The 14,015-nt window shown below is 34.6% G+C and overlaps 1 protein-coding gene and 2 non-coding genes across 3 annotated transcripts; 1 reads left to right on the plus strand and 2 right to left on the minus strand.

Annotated features, from left to right (window-relative positions):
• Positions 1-6,882: 6,882 nt before the first annotated feature.
• Positions 6,883-6,954, minus strand: TRNAD-GUC. Its single transcript has one exon. It is a non-coding gene; the product is annotated as a tRNA-Asp (tRNA).
• Positions 6,955-7,072: 118 nt separating this feature from the next.
• LOC113323832 (myb-like protein Q) lies at positions 7,073-10,551 on the plus strand. The gene is made up of 2 exons (XM_026572177.1): positions 7,073-8,586; positions 10,247-10,551. Exons 1-2 carry the CDS (start codon positions 7,149-7,151, stop codon positions 10,363-10,365), a joined length of 1,557 nt encoding a protein of 518 aa, XP_026427962.1. The 5' UTR covers positions 7,073-7,148; the 3' UTR covers positions 10,366-10,551.
• A 230-nt stretch (positions 10,552-10,781) lies between these two features.
• Positions 10,782-10,853, minus strand: TRNAD-GUC. Its single transcript has one exon. It is a non-coding gene; the product is annotated as a tRNA-Asp (tRNA).
• Positions 10,854-14,015: the final 3,162 nt, after the last annotated feature.

A 14,015-nucleotide genomic window follows, 5' to 3' on the forward strand; every position in this document is an offset into this window, starting at 1 on the left:
TTGTGGACCCTTATTGATAAAAAGGAACTCATTATAACAAAAATTGCATTAACATTGTTAGCTAGAAAAAAATTCTTTGAGACCTTAACTTGTTGTCCGTAGGTTAAGGACCAAAATAAAATCAAAGACGTGCAAATATACAATAGTACTACGATCAATTTGAATAGAACAAAATGTTTAAGATATGCACAATGCATAAGTGGACTGAGAACATATTAGTAGTGGAAACAAATGACAAAGCATTCTCACTAATGCTAAATGATCATTGACAATTAGTCGGTAATTAAGTCAGACTTAGTGGGGAGATAATAAAACTATCAGTCATGAAATGGGCTGTCGATATAAAATGAAATTTCATTTCCCATCTTTGTGAGGTTCATCCGAAGTCCAAATACAAGTTTACGAATATTCTAAAATAGCTAAAATGAAAACACAAACACTTACCTAAAAGCCACAACCAAAACTAAGTATCGAGGTTATACAAGAATTTCTCAAAACAGTATAACAGTCTCCGATTTCAACCACAGCTCAATATAATCTTGCAAGAATATCGTATAGTTATGGATGCCCTAAACTTCCCAATACAAAAGAACGTAATGCAACCTTCTTAGTAACTTTATGAACCCTATAAACGTCTTCCTCTTTCCTTTTCACTTTGTTTTTCCACTTAAGAACTTACTTTCACAACTGACTAGTCTTTAGGGGATGCAAAATGCGATACGGTACTAATACCAAAAACAAAAAAAAATTGTGGCCCCCAAAAAATTGTGGCCTCAAGCACGGTTTGGCTTGCTTTAAGGGGAGGGCCGGCCCTGATCATTAGGAGATATATATTTGTGTGATTAAAAAACTAAAACCCAACAAAACAAAATCATACAATATAAACACCCAAAGAGAAAGTTTCACATTCTACTTTAATTCCTTTGATTCTCTTGATTCTCCATACTCTTCTTCTCCAAAAGAAACCTAACTCCAAACTCCTTCTTTTTTCTATAACATTTCTTTTTTCCCACTTCTAAAATTACTTTCATTTACATTAATAGAAAACCTAACTATTTTATTTATCTTTTCATTTTCCCTTAAATTTATTTATTATTGATTATTCTATTTCCACTCTAACTTGTAGCCTTTCTAGTTCAATCCACCCACCTAGGATAAAGCTAAGGAACAATAACCTAAGCCACAAGATTAACTAATATGGGTATAACCCGACCCGAAACATTAGCTAAAAAATACAGGGTATTACATTCTACCACCTTTAAAAGAAATTTCATCCCGAAATTTAGAACATGCTTACGATATCAAAATCATGTAAACAATAAAATTCACAAATCAATATCCATTTTAGCACCCAAGTAACTATCACACGAATTCCGACAAATCAAGAAGATCCATGTGCATAAAATTAAGCAAACATTAACAACAATCAAAACAGACAATCATGCGTAGTAATTCACACAACATTTTTTTTATCATGGTCCCATTCAAGATCTAAAGCCTATAACTCTGATACCAACTTGTAACACCCCGAGTTCCGGACCAGGGTCAAACCCATATGGAGATCCGAACTCGAAGCTTACGGGTCAGAAAGAGATTTAAATTTTTATTTTTATTTTTATTTAAAATCAAATTAATATATATCAAAACTAATCAATCGGAAAAATATCATTTCTTAGGTTTAAATTTATCCTCCACAATATTATACATTAAACATTTCATATCAATTTACACTTGAAACAAATACAAGTAAACAATTCAATCATTAAGCTACTCATTCCTAGCTTCCGCTGCACAACTCTAATAAATCTGCAAGGAATGTCAATTGGGGTGAGATGACAGCTCAATAGAATGCACCCCCATTCTTTAAAGATGTGAAAATAAATATCAATCAATTAAAGAGAACATACAACATGAGACTTTGCACCACTTTGGGGATTCAATTATATGTTTAATTAACAAGCTCACATTATCAATAATATTTCAAACAAATATCCAATTTACGATTCAATACATCATTGATAACAACACAATTAAGTTTTCAAAAATTCATCCATTTGAAGTTCAACGTATGAGTTCATAACACCAATTATGTTTCCAACAAATCATTTAATCTAGATTTTAACACACGATTCACAAATTAATATTGTCACAACATACCATGAGTTTACAATACCTAAATAATTGTCAACAAGTCATTCATCAATTATTCAAGTATTAATACAGTCATAGAGAAACCATGAGTTCAACAATTCATTGAATTATATTTTTACATGAGTCCATAACACCAATTATGTTTTCCAACAAATCATATAATCTAGATTTTAAAACATGATTCACAAATTAATAATGTCATCACAACAAGTAACCATGAGTTCACGGTACGAAAACCTTGGTTCGTACACCCACCTATCGTTTATCGGCACGGATAGATGCCATCGATAGTCAGGAACAAAAGTTCCTATGCGGATCATACCATATGCTCTCGGGGATCATTATCCGTTTCATTCACGGTACTAAAACCTTGGTTCGTACATCCACCTAACGTTTACCGGCATGGACAGCCGTCATCGATGGTCGGGAAACACAAGTTCCCATGGAGATCATTACCCATTTAACTCCCAGGGATCATTACCCTCCGTTAGCATGAAACATGTTTCATATAACGGTAAAACATGAACTCATTTCCTTTAATAAATCATTTTCACAAACAACATAAGCAACCATGGCTTAAGAACATCAATTTCATTCAAGCATTTAATCAAACAGTCTAAATGTAGACATTTTACATCATGTGTTTCAGGTGATAACTTTGTCCGATCTACCTCAAATTTTTGGTGAACATTCTTAGCACCATCATGTATAACATATCCAAATTTCACATGAAACTAACGGCTCAATCAAAAGATATTGATTTTACAAACGTATTACAAAATCTAGGCAGATAACTTCATATTAGTCTCAAATTTATCAAAACCAAAGCACAATGAAAGATAATACATTTATTTACAATTTTTGTTAAGACCTCAAATCATTTTAACATCATTAAGACTGCCTAAGGACATCAACACCACAACAAAATGAAACTGTCCAGAATTTCAGAAACTATCACTTAAATCTAAACAAACATTCAACGGTGAATTTGTGGTTTCTTGCTCTCAAGATTTAACCACAGATGCCTAATCATGTTATCTAACAATTTCAAAAGCTTGATCATCATTAGGAGATATATATTTGTGTGATTAAAAGACTAAAACCCAACAAAACAAAATCGTACAATATAAACACCCAAAGAGAAAGGGTTTCACATTATACCTTAATTCCTTTGATCCTCTTGATTCTCCATACTCTTCTTCTCCAAAAGAAACCTATCTCCATCTCCTTCTTTTTCCTCTAGCCTTTCTTTTTCCCACTTCTAAAATTACTTCCATTACATTAATAGAAAACCTAACTATTTTATTTATCTTTTCATTTTTCCTTAATTTTATTTATTATTGATTATTCTATTTCCACCCTAATTTGTAGCCTTTCTAGTTCAATCCACCCACCTAGGATAAGGCTAAGGAACAACAACCTAAGCCACAAGGTTAACTAATGTGGGTATAACCCGACCCGAAACATTAGCTAAAAAATACAGGGTATTACAGATCGATTCCACATACTTGTGATCGGTTTCACCTCTTACTAGGATCGGTTCCCTAATGTCTAGAGTTGGTCATACCAATTACAATACATCGATCATACCATCTCAGGTGATTACTTATGATCGGTTTCACTAATAAAAGTCATACCAATACAAAAGTCAGGCATTGTGAATAGTTTTACCAAGATACATAAACAAGTTATGAGCGGTTATACTAAACACACATATTGGTAATCCAAAGATTTGCAATGAATAACAATACCAATAAGCCTAGCGATTTCCCTTTCGATTCACAAAACAAGTTTATGAATTGTACTTCCTTTAAACAAATGTAAAAAATTGTTTCCCAAGACGAAATCTTCACCCACACCCACACATAATCACAATATCATTCATACGTTTATGTCGATGTCTTATATACGAAGTTCAAAAGATAGACGTTATACTTTGTATTGTAATTACTTAATACTATGTCTAACTAGAGTATAATCATTCACATCTTCTCATTTATGTTTTCAATATAGCACGACTTGAAAGATATGTTAGGAATGAAACATTTCAAGTCAATATTACTAACCTATGGGAAGGATGATTTTGTCGTTGTAGTTCGCTACTTCTTCACGTTCTTCAGGTATTCGGAGTAATACTTGTATGTCTCAATATTCCTAGACTTTCTAGTCTAACCTAAACGAAGTTAACTCTAATATTTAATCAAGCGACTCTAGATGAGTTTTGATACTAAAATATGACAACCAAACTTGACATACCAACGCTTGGTGAGTTCAACCGAGCTATGCTCTAACATGCAGTTGGTTGATGTTATTTCTATTTTCTTAGATGTTGATATTGAGCAGACTAAAAATCTTAGTTAAATTCTTATCTCCTTTGAGCTCTAAACTGGTCTTAAAATTAATTTCACCAAGAGTCAAGATTTATGAAGTAGGTTTTGATGGTGAGTTATCTCAATTCTGTGATATTTTGGATTATAATTCTGTGAGCTTACCTACTACATACTCGGTGATAAATATAAAGGAATAGTTAAGTGTGATAAGGTGGTGGAGAAATTCATTGTTTGGCTAGCTGGTTGGAAGAAAACACTTCTCAAAAGAGCTGGTAAGATCATAGTATCTTAGCTAGCTTACTGGTTTACTACATGTGTTTGTTTGAAATGCCTAGTTCAGTACGTAAGAAGCTTGGGAAGATTACGAGATTTTTTTGTGGCATGATAATGTTGGCAGGAAAAGCTACATCTTGTAAACCAGATTGCTCTTTATAGGAAAAATAAATTTTCGGGTATATGAGTTAAAAACCTGAAATAAAAAAAAAAATGAATCAAACACTTTTATGTAAATGGTCTTGGAGGTTTGCTACTGAAGAGAATGCTCTATGGAGGAAGATTTTTGCTGAGATATATGGTGTAGGATATGTGGATTGGTTGGCAAAAGTTCCAACTTGTTCTTGTGGAGGGTCTGTTTGGAAAGCCTTAATGAACTGCAATATGTTCTTTTTCAAACATATCATATTCAAAGTGCGTTCTGGTACAATTGTAAGATTATGGGAAGATACCTAGCTATATGATAAACATATCAAGGATTGTTATCCTCATTTGTTTAACGTCTCCGGATCCAAGAATATGAAAATTGATGAAGTTGGGGTTATTTGGAATTTAAGATCCATAGAAGACTGTTTGGTGAAGCTGCAGTGGAGCATTCTATCTTGTTTCAGATTCTAACTATTTTTCCTTCAATTACGAGCTTGGGTATAAGTTTTTGTGGTCTTTACACTCAAAAAACGTTTTTTTTATGTCAACTTCTTTATGGTTTTCTCACTATTATTGACTCAAGTCAAGAAGATGATGCAATTTTCTCTTTCGTCTGGAAGCAGAAATATCCTCCTAAGATAAGATTTTTTTCTCTATTGCTCATGGTAGGTTACCAACAAGGGATTCTTTAAGAAAAAAGGGTATGGATGTTTATATATTTTTTAGTGAACCTGAAACTTCGTCTCATTTACTGCTACACTGCACTTTTGTGACGAAGATTTGGAGCAAAATTCTGGACATTTGAGTCAATCTTCAATCATGCCATTTGAGTCAATCTTCAACAATAATAGCTTCTATCTAGAACTTATTTCCTGCAACAATTATTTGGTGCATTTGGCAAGAAAGGAATGTAAGAGCGATTCACTGACAAAACTTGCAATGATGTTGCAGTCACTAATAAAGAGATTTACTGCCTTTACTCTTGGTCTTTAGCAGTCAAAGAATCATAAATAACTGGCACTCAACTTTCTTTGAGATGCAATAGTATTGGTTTTGGGTCTTTGATCTGTCTGTAAACCACTGATGTATTTCTTCCTTTGTGCTTAATCTGTTCGTGGGTTTGACTATTTTTAATTCTTTCGTTTTCTTATACTTAGCTAAGGGTGGTATAAATCTTTTAAACTCTCTCTTTTTTGATCTCAATATAATACTCATTTCTTTGCCGGTCAAAAAAAAAAAAGTATATTTGTTCATTTTATAACCAAGATTCATAAATTTTCAAAATATAATACTAGAGTGACTTTTTATGTAATGATTATGGTACTAACTTAAAAGCTATACAATACCTGTTAAGATTTGTTAGAGAGTAGAGACTATTGCACTTGTGCTAACTGAGTACACTTCAATTGATGTAAAAGGAGCTTATTATCAAAGGAACGCCAAAGAATTAAAGTCTTGCTTGATCAAAACTAACTTCCTCATAAGCAATCAAATGCATCGTGGTAATCATAATGTTGCCACAGCCGCATTATCATTACATAAAATCATTGTGTTTTTTCTTCGCAACTTATTCAATTTACTGCGACCTCTCATAGGTGGTATTCTACCGTAATCGTTTAAAAACACTACACTTTGCAAAACTTAATAAATTCAGTCAGTAGCTGTATAAACTTTCGCACTGTAAGAAATTTTAACGACCAATATGTAAACTAGGTGCGAAATATAAGGTGTTCATTTCTTTTGGGCACCAGAGGGTTGCAAACTTGCAATGGAAGGCCATATTTATGATATGCAAAATTCAAATAATATACTAGAAAGTCATGTAGAATCATTCCAAGACATTATTTACATGTTATAACTTCATTTCATCAACGTTTCAACATCTCCACAAGATCGCTGATTGGAGCCATCAAAGAAGAAGTCTTTTCTTATTACCAAAAATACCAAAAATGAAAAATAAATATAGTAAAATAAAAAAAAGCGCCGCTGCCGGGGATCGAACCCGGGTCACCCGCGTGACAGGCGGGAATACTTACCACTATACTACAACGACCTGGTTGCGTTTCCTAGTCACAAACTAAATAGAGTACCTTTTTACTCTCTGAAGCTGCTATAAATTCCAGAATCCAAGATTTCTGCACATAATTTCTTTTCATCTCTGAAACCCGCCCCTCTCTGTCTCTCTACTCTCCGATTCAAACGATTTCTTTCAAACCCAAACCCTAATTCAGCTTCAAATGCACAGTTATGTCTAAAGAAATCCAACAACCCATTATCATGGATTCTTCTAAATTTACCCATTTCAAACCAGAAATTGAAAAAGATCAAATCTTGGGTTTTATTCCTTCACAAATCTCTGAGCCTCAATGCCGTGCAATGTGTGTAATTGATGATGACGGTAAGAAGAAATATGAAGTTACTCTAGGAATTGATCAAGAAGAAGAAGAAAAGAAGAAAGAAATGGTCATTTCTGAGGGTTTTCATGCTCATTCTCTCATCACTTCTAATGATGAATTTTCTTCTGTTTTAATGGTGGAAATGAACAACAAAGAAGATTTTCAAGAACCCATTTCTCAGTTACAAAATGTTGTTAAGAAGAATCAAGAACCAGTGGGCAAAGAATTGGATGATTCATTCATTGCTGAAGAAAAGAAAGAAACCCAAGAAGAGATTTCTTGTAAAGATTCAGCAAAAGAGGAGGTATGTCAAGTTCATTCTTTACCCCCCTCCATGTGTCAATATGAAAATGTTGTAGTTAAGATGATGAATTCAGAAAGTAGTTGTAGTAGAATAGAAGATAAGCAAGATGAGGTCTTTCAAGTGAAAGATGCAATTACTGGTGATCAACACCTCATTCTTGTAGTAGAGAAGACAACACAAGATGATTTTATCAAGTCTAATTCAATTCCTCCATCTCAAAATCTCGTTGAGTTGAGTAATTGGGGAAAATTGTCAGCCTCAGGTAGTAGTAATGATAAAAGAATGTCTGCGGAAATTGGAAGTACTAGTATTGTTAGTGGAAATGGCTGTGCAAGGAAAGAAACCATGAGTTCCATTGATTTGGGTAAGAAAAGGGCTGGAAATTTCTCTGAGAACTTAAGGCAACAAGTGGAGAAATGTTCCAGGAGAAGATTTGCTGAAACGAACTCGAAGAAAGATGTGTTGAGTATGTTTGTTGAAGCTAGAAATGTCTTCTGTCAAAAGAAGTTGGACGGAAATAAGCAAAGTTACTCGAGGGAAGAAATGGAAGTGCTGAGGTTTGTAAATTCGTATCAACAGCGTCAGATATGGCGAGAGATATACACTGGGTTGGGTCCTATTGTGGCCAAGCAACTTAATCAATTGGCAGAGGCTAGGCAGAATGGTAAGGCCATCACTGACCAACAAAAGCAGCATCAGCATCCCCAGCCGCACCAACACCCACGACAACACCAGCAACATCACCGATACCCATTGCAACCACTGCAACATCACCAATACTCACAGCAGCAGCAACATTACCATCCCCAGCCGCATCACCAACACCCAGGACAACACCAGCAACATCACCGATACCCACTGCCATCACTGCAACATCCCCAATACTCACAGCAGCAGCAGCAACACCCAAAGAAACCTCCACAGCATCACCATCAACTTCAACAGCAACTAGCTGGGTTGCACAGAGAGGATACCTCAATTCTAGGTGTGTCTTTTGTTCTACTCTTAGATTTTTATATATGATGTTTGAAGTATGCTAGCAGTGTGAGTATAATCTGTAATGCATGCTTATTTGTTAACGCCGCATAATGTTTAGTTTTCGTGGTACCAAGCAGATTAGCTTCTTGTTAGAGCAGTTTAAATATTGGTAGAAATAGGTTAGATTAAGGGCATTTGCTGATACTCAGACACGAACCACTGCTCCTACCATTATATAATTACCTTAGCGAACTTTGGCATCACCTAATTCCTCCTTACGGAACTCTAGTTCCATTTCCCAACATGAAGAACGAGGTATTAGTATGTACATTGTGCCACTTTCATGTTACGACTCTTCATCATGTCAGTCCCTCTTTGGCTTTATTTGCTTTCTGCCTGATTTCCAATTAAACTGCCCAATACTGAAGATTCGTTTAAGCTACTAAGAGTTGGAATAATATTCGGTTTTGCGTAAAAGTAATGCATGATATGTGAGGATACTGTGTCAGCTCTTTAATGTTGTGTTTGTGGCCATCGTCTTCTATCTTCTTTGTTCCAGTTACATCACAACTGGATATTGTAAAGAAAAAAGCACTTGAGAATGATTATATACAGTGAAAATGTGAAATATCTGTATAACTGTTATGGATTGGTTAATTGCGTCATTAGTTTTTCTTTTTAATTGCATCAAAGTGGCTGCTTACTTACTCAATCATTTGGTGCATGCTGCATTTAGAACATACAAGTGTGCTTTCCGTCCTGTTTAAAGGACTTTGAAGACCTGAAACAATGTGTTTGAATGTAGACTCATCTTGTGGTTATTATTTGACGTTTATATAGCAAGGTTCGAGTTAAATGGCGTTATGTTTAAGGTCTTATTGTCTAGGTTATTTGTGGATTCTTTCTGCGGAGGGTCCTTGATGGTTTATATGTGCTTTGATATTTATACGAACGAATCGTGGGAATATATGCGGCATGAGAAAACAGAACCATTAAAACGGAATCTCATATGTTAGATTTGGATCGTAAGTTATGACCGCAAGAGGAACCATGTGATCTTAACTGTGGAATGCGGATGTTACTCAGGGCACACAACTGTATTTAGGAAGGTTAAGTGTAGGCTCATCTTGCGGTAATTCTTTAATGTTAGGATAGGAAGGTTCAAGTTAAAATGGTGTTACTTTTAAGGTCAGAAGTAGTCTTGTGGATTCTTTTCCGCGTCATAGGTTCAAGTTAAAATGGTGTTAGTATAGTTTTTGATTACCGTGTTTAACTAAATTTCAGTGTGATAGGTTCAACCTGAACCTTACTACAGTATACATTATGATAGGTGCAGTTCAAGAGGTGACAGAGTCTGCTTAAACCACTAAGGCAAATAATTGAGCTGGAGTATGAGTTCAAACCATGTCATTGTTACATCATCTCATAATCCTGTTATCATTTGCGATCCTAAATGCCTGAGCTCTCACCTGCTTTCTACTAAGTAATGCCATGTTATCATATGAATATGAATATATTGCCTAATTTAGAACTCATGATGATATCTGAAAATGATTATGCATGAAACACATTTAATTTCTTCCCTCTGGATAGTTGTGTATTTGCTTCTCCTCTGCTTAATGTGTACCGGATTATGTCAATCTGATGGGTTTTGTTTTTACTCACAGGTGCTGGCACTGCCACAGGGAGACCAATCCACTTGCGAATCAACATGAAGAATGCCCGAACAAACTGCTATGACCCTTATGTTCATTATATACCAGTATACTACTCCATGAGTCATTAAACTCAACTGACTAGGCAGATATCACCACATCCCACAGTACATGTACATGTTATGCTTACTGTTACCGGTTTTGAGCCTGACCTGTGAAGAAGATATTATGTGTTTCAATTGTACAGCATTAAGAAAACCTGACAGGGTAAACATTAACGAACTCTATAAATACATGTATTCCTTGTTTGAATGAAACAAACTTTCTTTTGTTTATAAATGCGTGTTCTTTCTAATCGGTTGCCAAAACTTATGGATATAAGTTTATTTGGTAAATACAACTAATGCTGTTTTGGCTCGGTGCAACCGCAGCGATTCACGCTTGTAGCGGCAGTCACCACTTAGATGTCCAGCATGAATCTCACTGGCACTGCATGCCTAAATCCTAATGAACGCAGCTATCACACTTGAGCAAAAGAAAAAAAACACGCCGTTGCCGGGGATCGAACCCGGGTCACCCGGGTGACAGGCGGGAATACTTACCACTATACTACAACGACTTATTGCTTGAAGCTTCCTTCATAATATAATAATACTAAATTCGTGTGACATTGTGCGTATTTGATTGTCCATAGGCCACAACAATATACAAAAACTATCTATTAACACATCCGGTGATTATCTATACGGAAATAAACTCATTCATTTTGTATTCATGTCAGGTAGAATGAGATCATATTTGACATTTGTTTGGTTATGATTTTATACATTCTTTTTTCTAGTTGATGTATTGTCATACCAACACACACTTTATTTTTAAATCAATAGTTTTGTCAAATTATGTATAACAAGTTAGAGTGCACGTGCTTAGCACGTTGGCAGTCAACGGTCTCTTCCATATGTTTTTTTGTATTTTCAAATTCCACAATCTGAAACATAGGCGTTAACGAAAGAACAAGTTTTAGAGAATTTGATCAAACATGTTCTGTGCATAAAACTTCGTCACACAGTCAAGCTATTCTCCAAAGAAAATTAAATAATTTAACTTTCTCAAAATCGAACACTAATCTGATCATAATGGTTATGAATTAATTAACATAAACTGGATCTCGATTTGGGAGGTGATCAAAATCATCAATTGACTTGTTGATTTCCTATAATAAGTTTGGGAGAGAAAACGAAGGAACTGGATTTGGGGGAGAAGATAAAATCAATTGATATCATAGCTGACATCATAGTTGAATACAGGGGAAGAAACACTCGGTAGTCTGTCTCGTAGAGATCAAGAGAAAAAGGATAGATCTAACGGATGAAATTGATTTTAAATTAACGGCTATGCTTGAATGTGCAGATTTGGTTCATCTTGCTGTCATTAAAAAAGGGGGAGATGTGGTGATGGGAAATTTTACTTTCCTTGTGTTATGTGGTTTACCATTTTGATTCAGATTTATAACAGACGACAATCTTCCATTAACTCCCACAAAAACATGGTTTAGGCTTTATACTTCAGTTTCGGGTGTTTATCACTTGTATGTATGACTTATTTGTATATACTCCGTACATATATTGTCGTTCTCATTGTGTAACTTTTTCCTTTTCAAAGAAATTTTTCACTGATACTAATCAAGACACTATTGTGTTATATCTTACTCTTATGTTAATCAATTCACTCCACTATCTCATTCTTTTACTCTACTAGTCATTTGAAATACCATTTAACCGCCAAATTCACAAGGAGCTAAACACAGTTTGGTTAAGTTTTCTTCTTCACTTTCTTTTTCCTTTTGAACATTCAGTAGAAAACTTCATATGGTATCCTAGCTTAATAAGATCTTAAATAAGCTATAAAAACATGGTATCCGTCATTCATATCGCATGACGGATTATCTGTAATCATATAAACCAGATGCACATACAACAAGTGATTCACTGTTATAGACACTCAGGGATTGCAAAATTGCAACGGAAAGGGTATATGCCTAAATGTATGATATGTGAAATACTAATGATTATAAAAAAATCATGCGAATCGTCCCAACACATTGCCTATATTGGAGAATCATTTGATTAACTTTTCAATGTAGGAAAAAAAAATAGTTTATAGTTTCTTTTTGCTAAATATTGAAATATTACAGTTGAACTAAATGGAGAGCAAGAATAAAAACATTCGTAAGAGAAATCAATAAAAACTTATTTAGAAAAATATTCTTTCACATTGATTTAACAGAGATACATTACAGTGTATATATGCACAGTTTGGTTTTACAGAGTTTAACAACTTTAAAAACTTCTTGTACATAATGGAGGAGATATAATAGGGAGACTTGACAATATCAGCTGAAAGACTTTTTATATTCTTCAGTGAGAGTTGATTGAGCCGATATAGACGCATTTAATGGCTTGCCTTAACATTCCTTGTCAAGTTGAGCATGATTGGTCGAATGTCAACTTTTCTTTGATAAACTGAAACCGTGTTGATACAAGACTTTTTATAAATATGTATGCCAGCTAATCTTTGATAAGATAAACATGACATGTAGTTGTTTGTTTGCCACTCTTTCACGAAAAAAACTATAATCTAGCTATCTCTAGATGTCTTGTTCTTGCGTGAAACACCAGATCCCGAGTAATCACACCACAAGTTAGGAGCAATAGCAGTAATACCCAATTCTTTCAATAGTGACTGAATCCAAATTAACTTTGAAGTTGCAATTGCAATACCTCGATGCTCAGCCTCTGTACTTGATTTTGACACTGTATTTTTCTTCTGTGCACTCCGAGTCTGTGTATGCATGTAAAGACATGTTATTACTCAGTTGTAAGAAAAATCCATAGTTGATCGTTGTTTAAGGTACCGCATAATCCCCTTTACTAGTTCACATTGTTCTACATAGGGATTATGCATATATTGGCATGCCTTATTTACTGCAACTGATATGTTTGGCCTGGTAAGATGGAGATATTGCAGAGCTTCAATAATACTACGATATAATGTTGTATATGTAAACTTTCAGAATACTTGCTTTTGAAGCTTTGATAACTTCAAACTCCATTGCGCGTAGAAAATATGTAATTTATTTCCGTTGGTTGAGAATCAAACCTTTCTCTTACCAAAGCACTTCCATTCACAAAAAATAAGTGACAAAACTCAAATCCTTAACTACAAATTCTTGACTCAAGTTGTTGATCAAAACATCACAAGCCTGATTACTTGAACCCGTGAATATAATGTCCTCAACGTATATGAGAACGTAAATAGTTCTTGAATCAATTATAACAAACAATGAGATATCTACAATATAGATCCTTTGAAACCCAAATCAATGAGATATCTGTTGATCCTTGAGAACCAAGCACGTGTTGTTTGAGTCTATATAACAATTTGTGTAACTTTAAAATATGATGAGGATTTTTTTGATCAACATACCCTAAAGGTTGTTTCATGTACACCTCTTCATCCAATACAACATGTAAAAAAAGCATTTTGTACATCAAGCTGCCCGAGTGGCCAGTTATTTTGAAAAAAGATGGACAATACTAACCGGATTGTGTATAACTTGATAACATGATTGAATATTTCCCCGTAATCCACTATTTCTTGCTGGTAAAAGTCCTTGGCCACCAGTCATGATTCAAAAGACCCATTTGCTTCTGTTTGATGTGATATACCCTTTTATATCCCACTACGTTCATTCCCTTCTGATATGGCACTTTGGTGAAAG

This window comes from Papaver somniferum, chromosome 11, assembly GCF_003573695.1.
Source record: "Papaver somniferum cultivar HN1 chromosome 11, ASM357369v1, whole genome shotgun sequence".
NCBI lineage: Eukaryota > Viridiplantae > Streptophyta > Magnoliopsida > Ranunculales > Papaveraceae > Papaver > Papaver somniferum.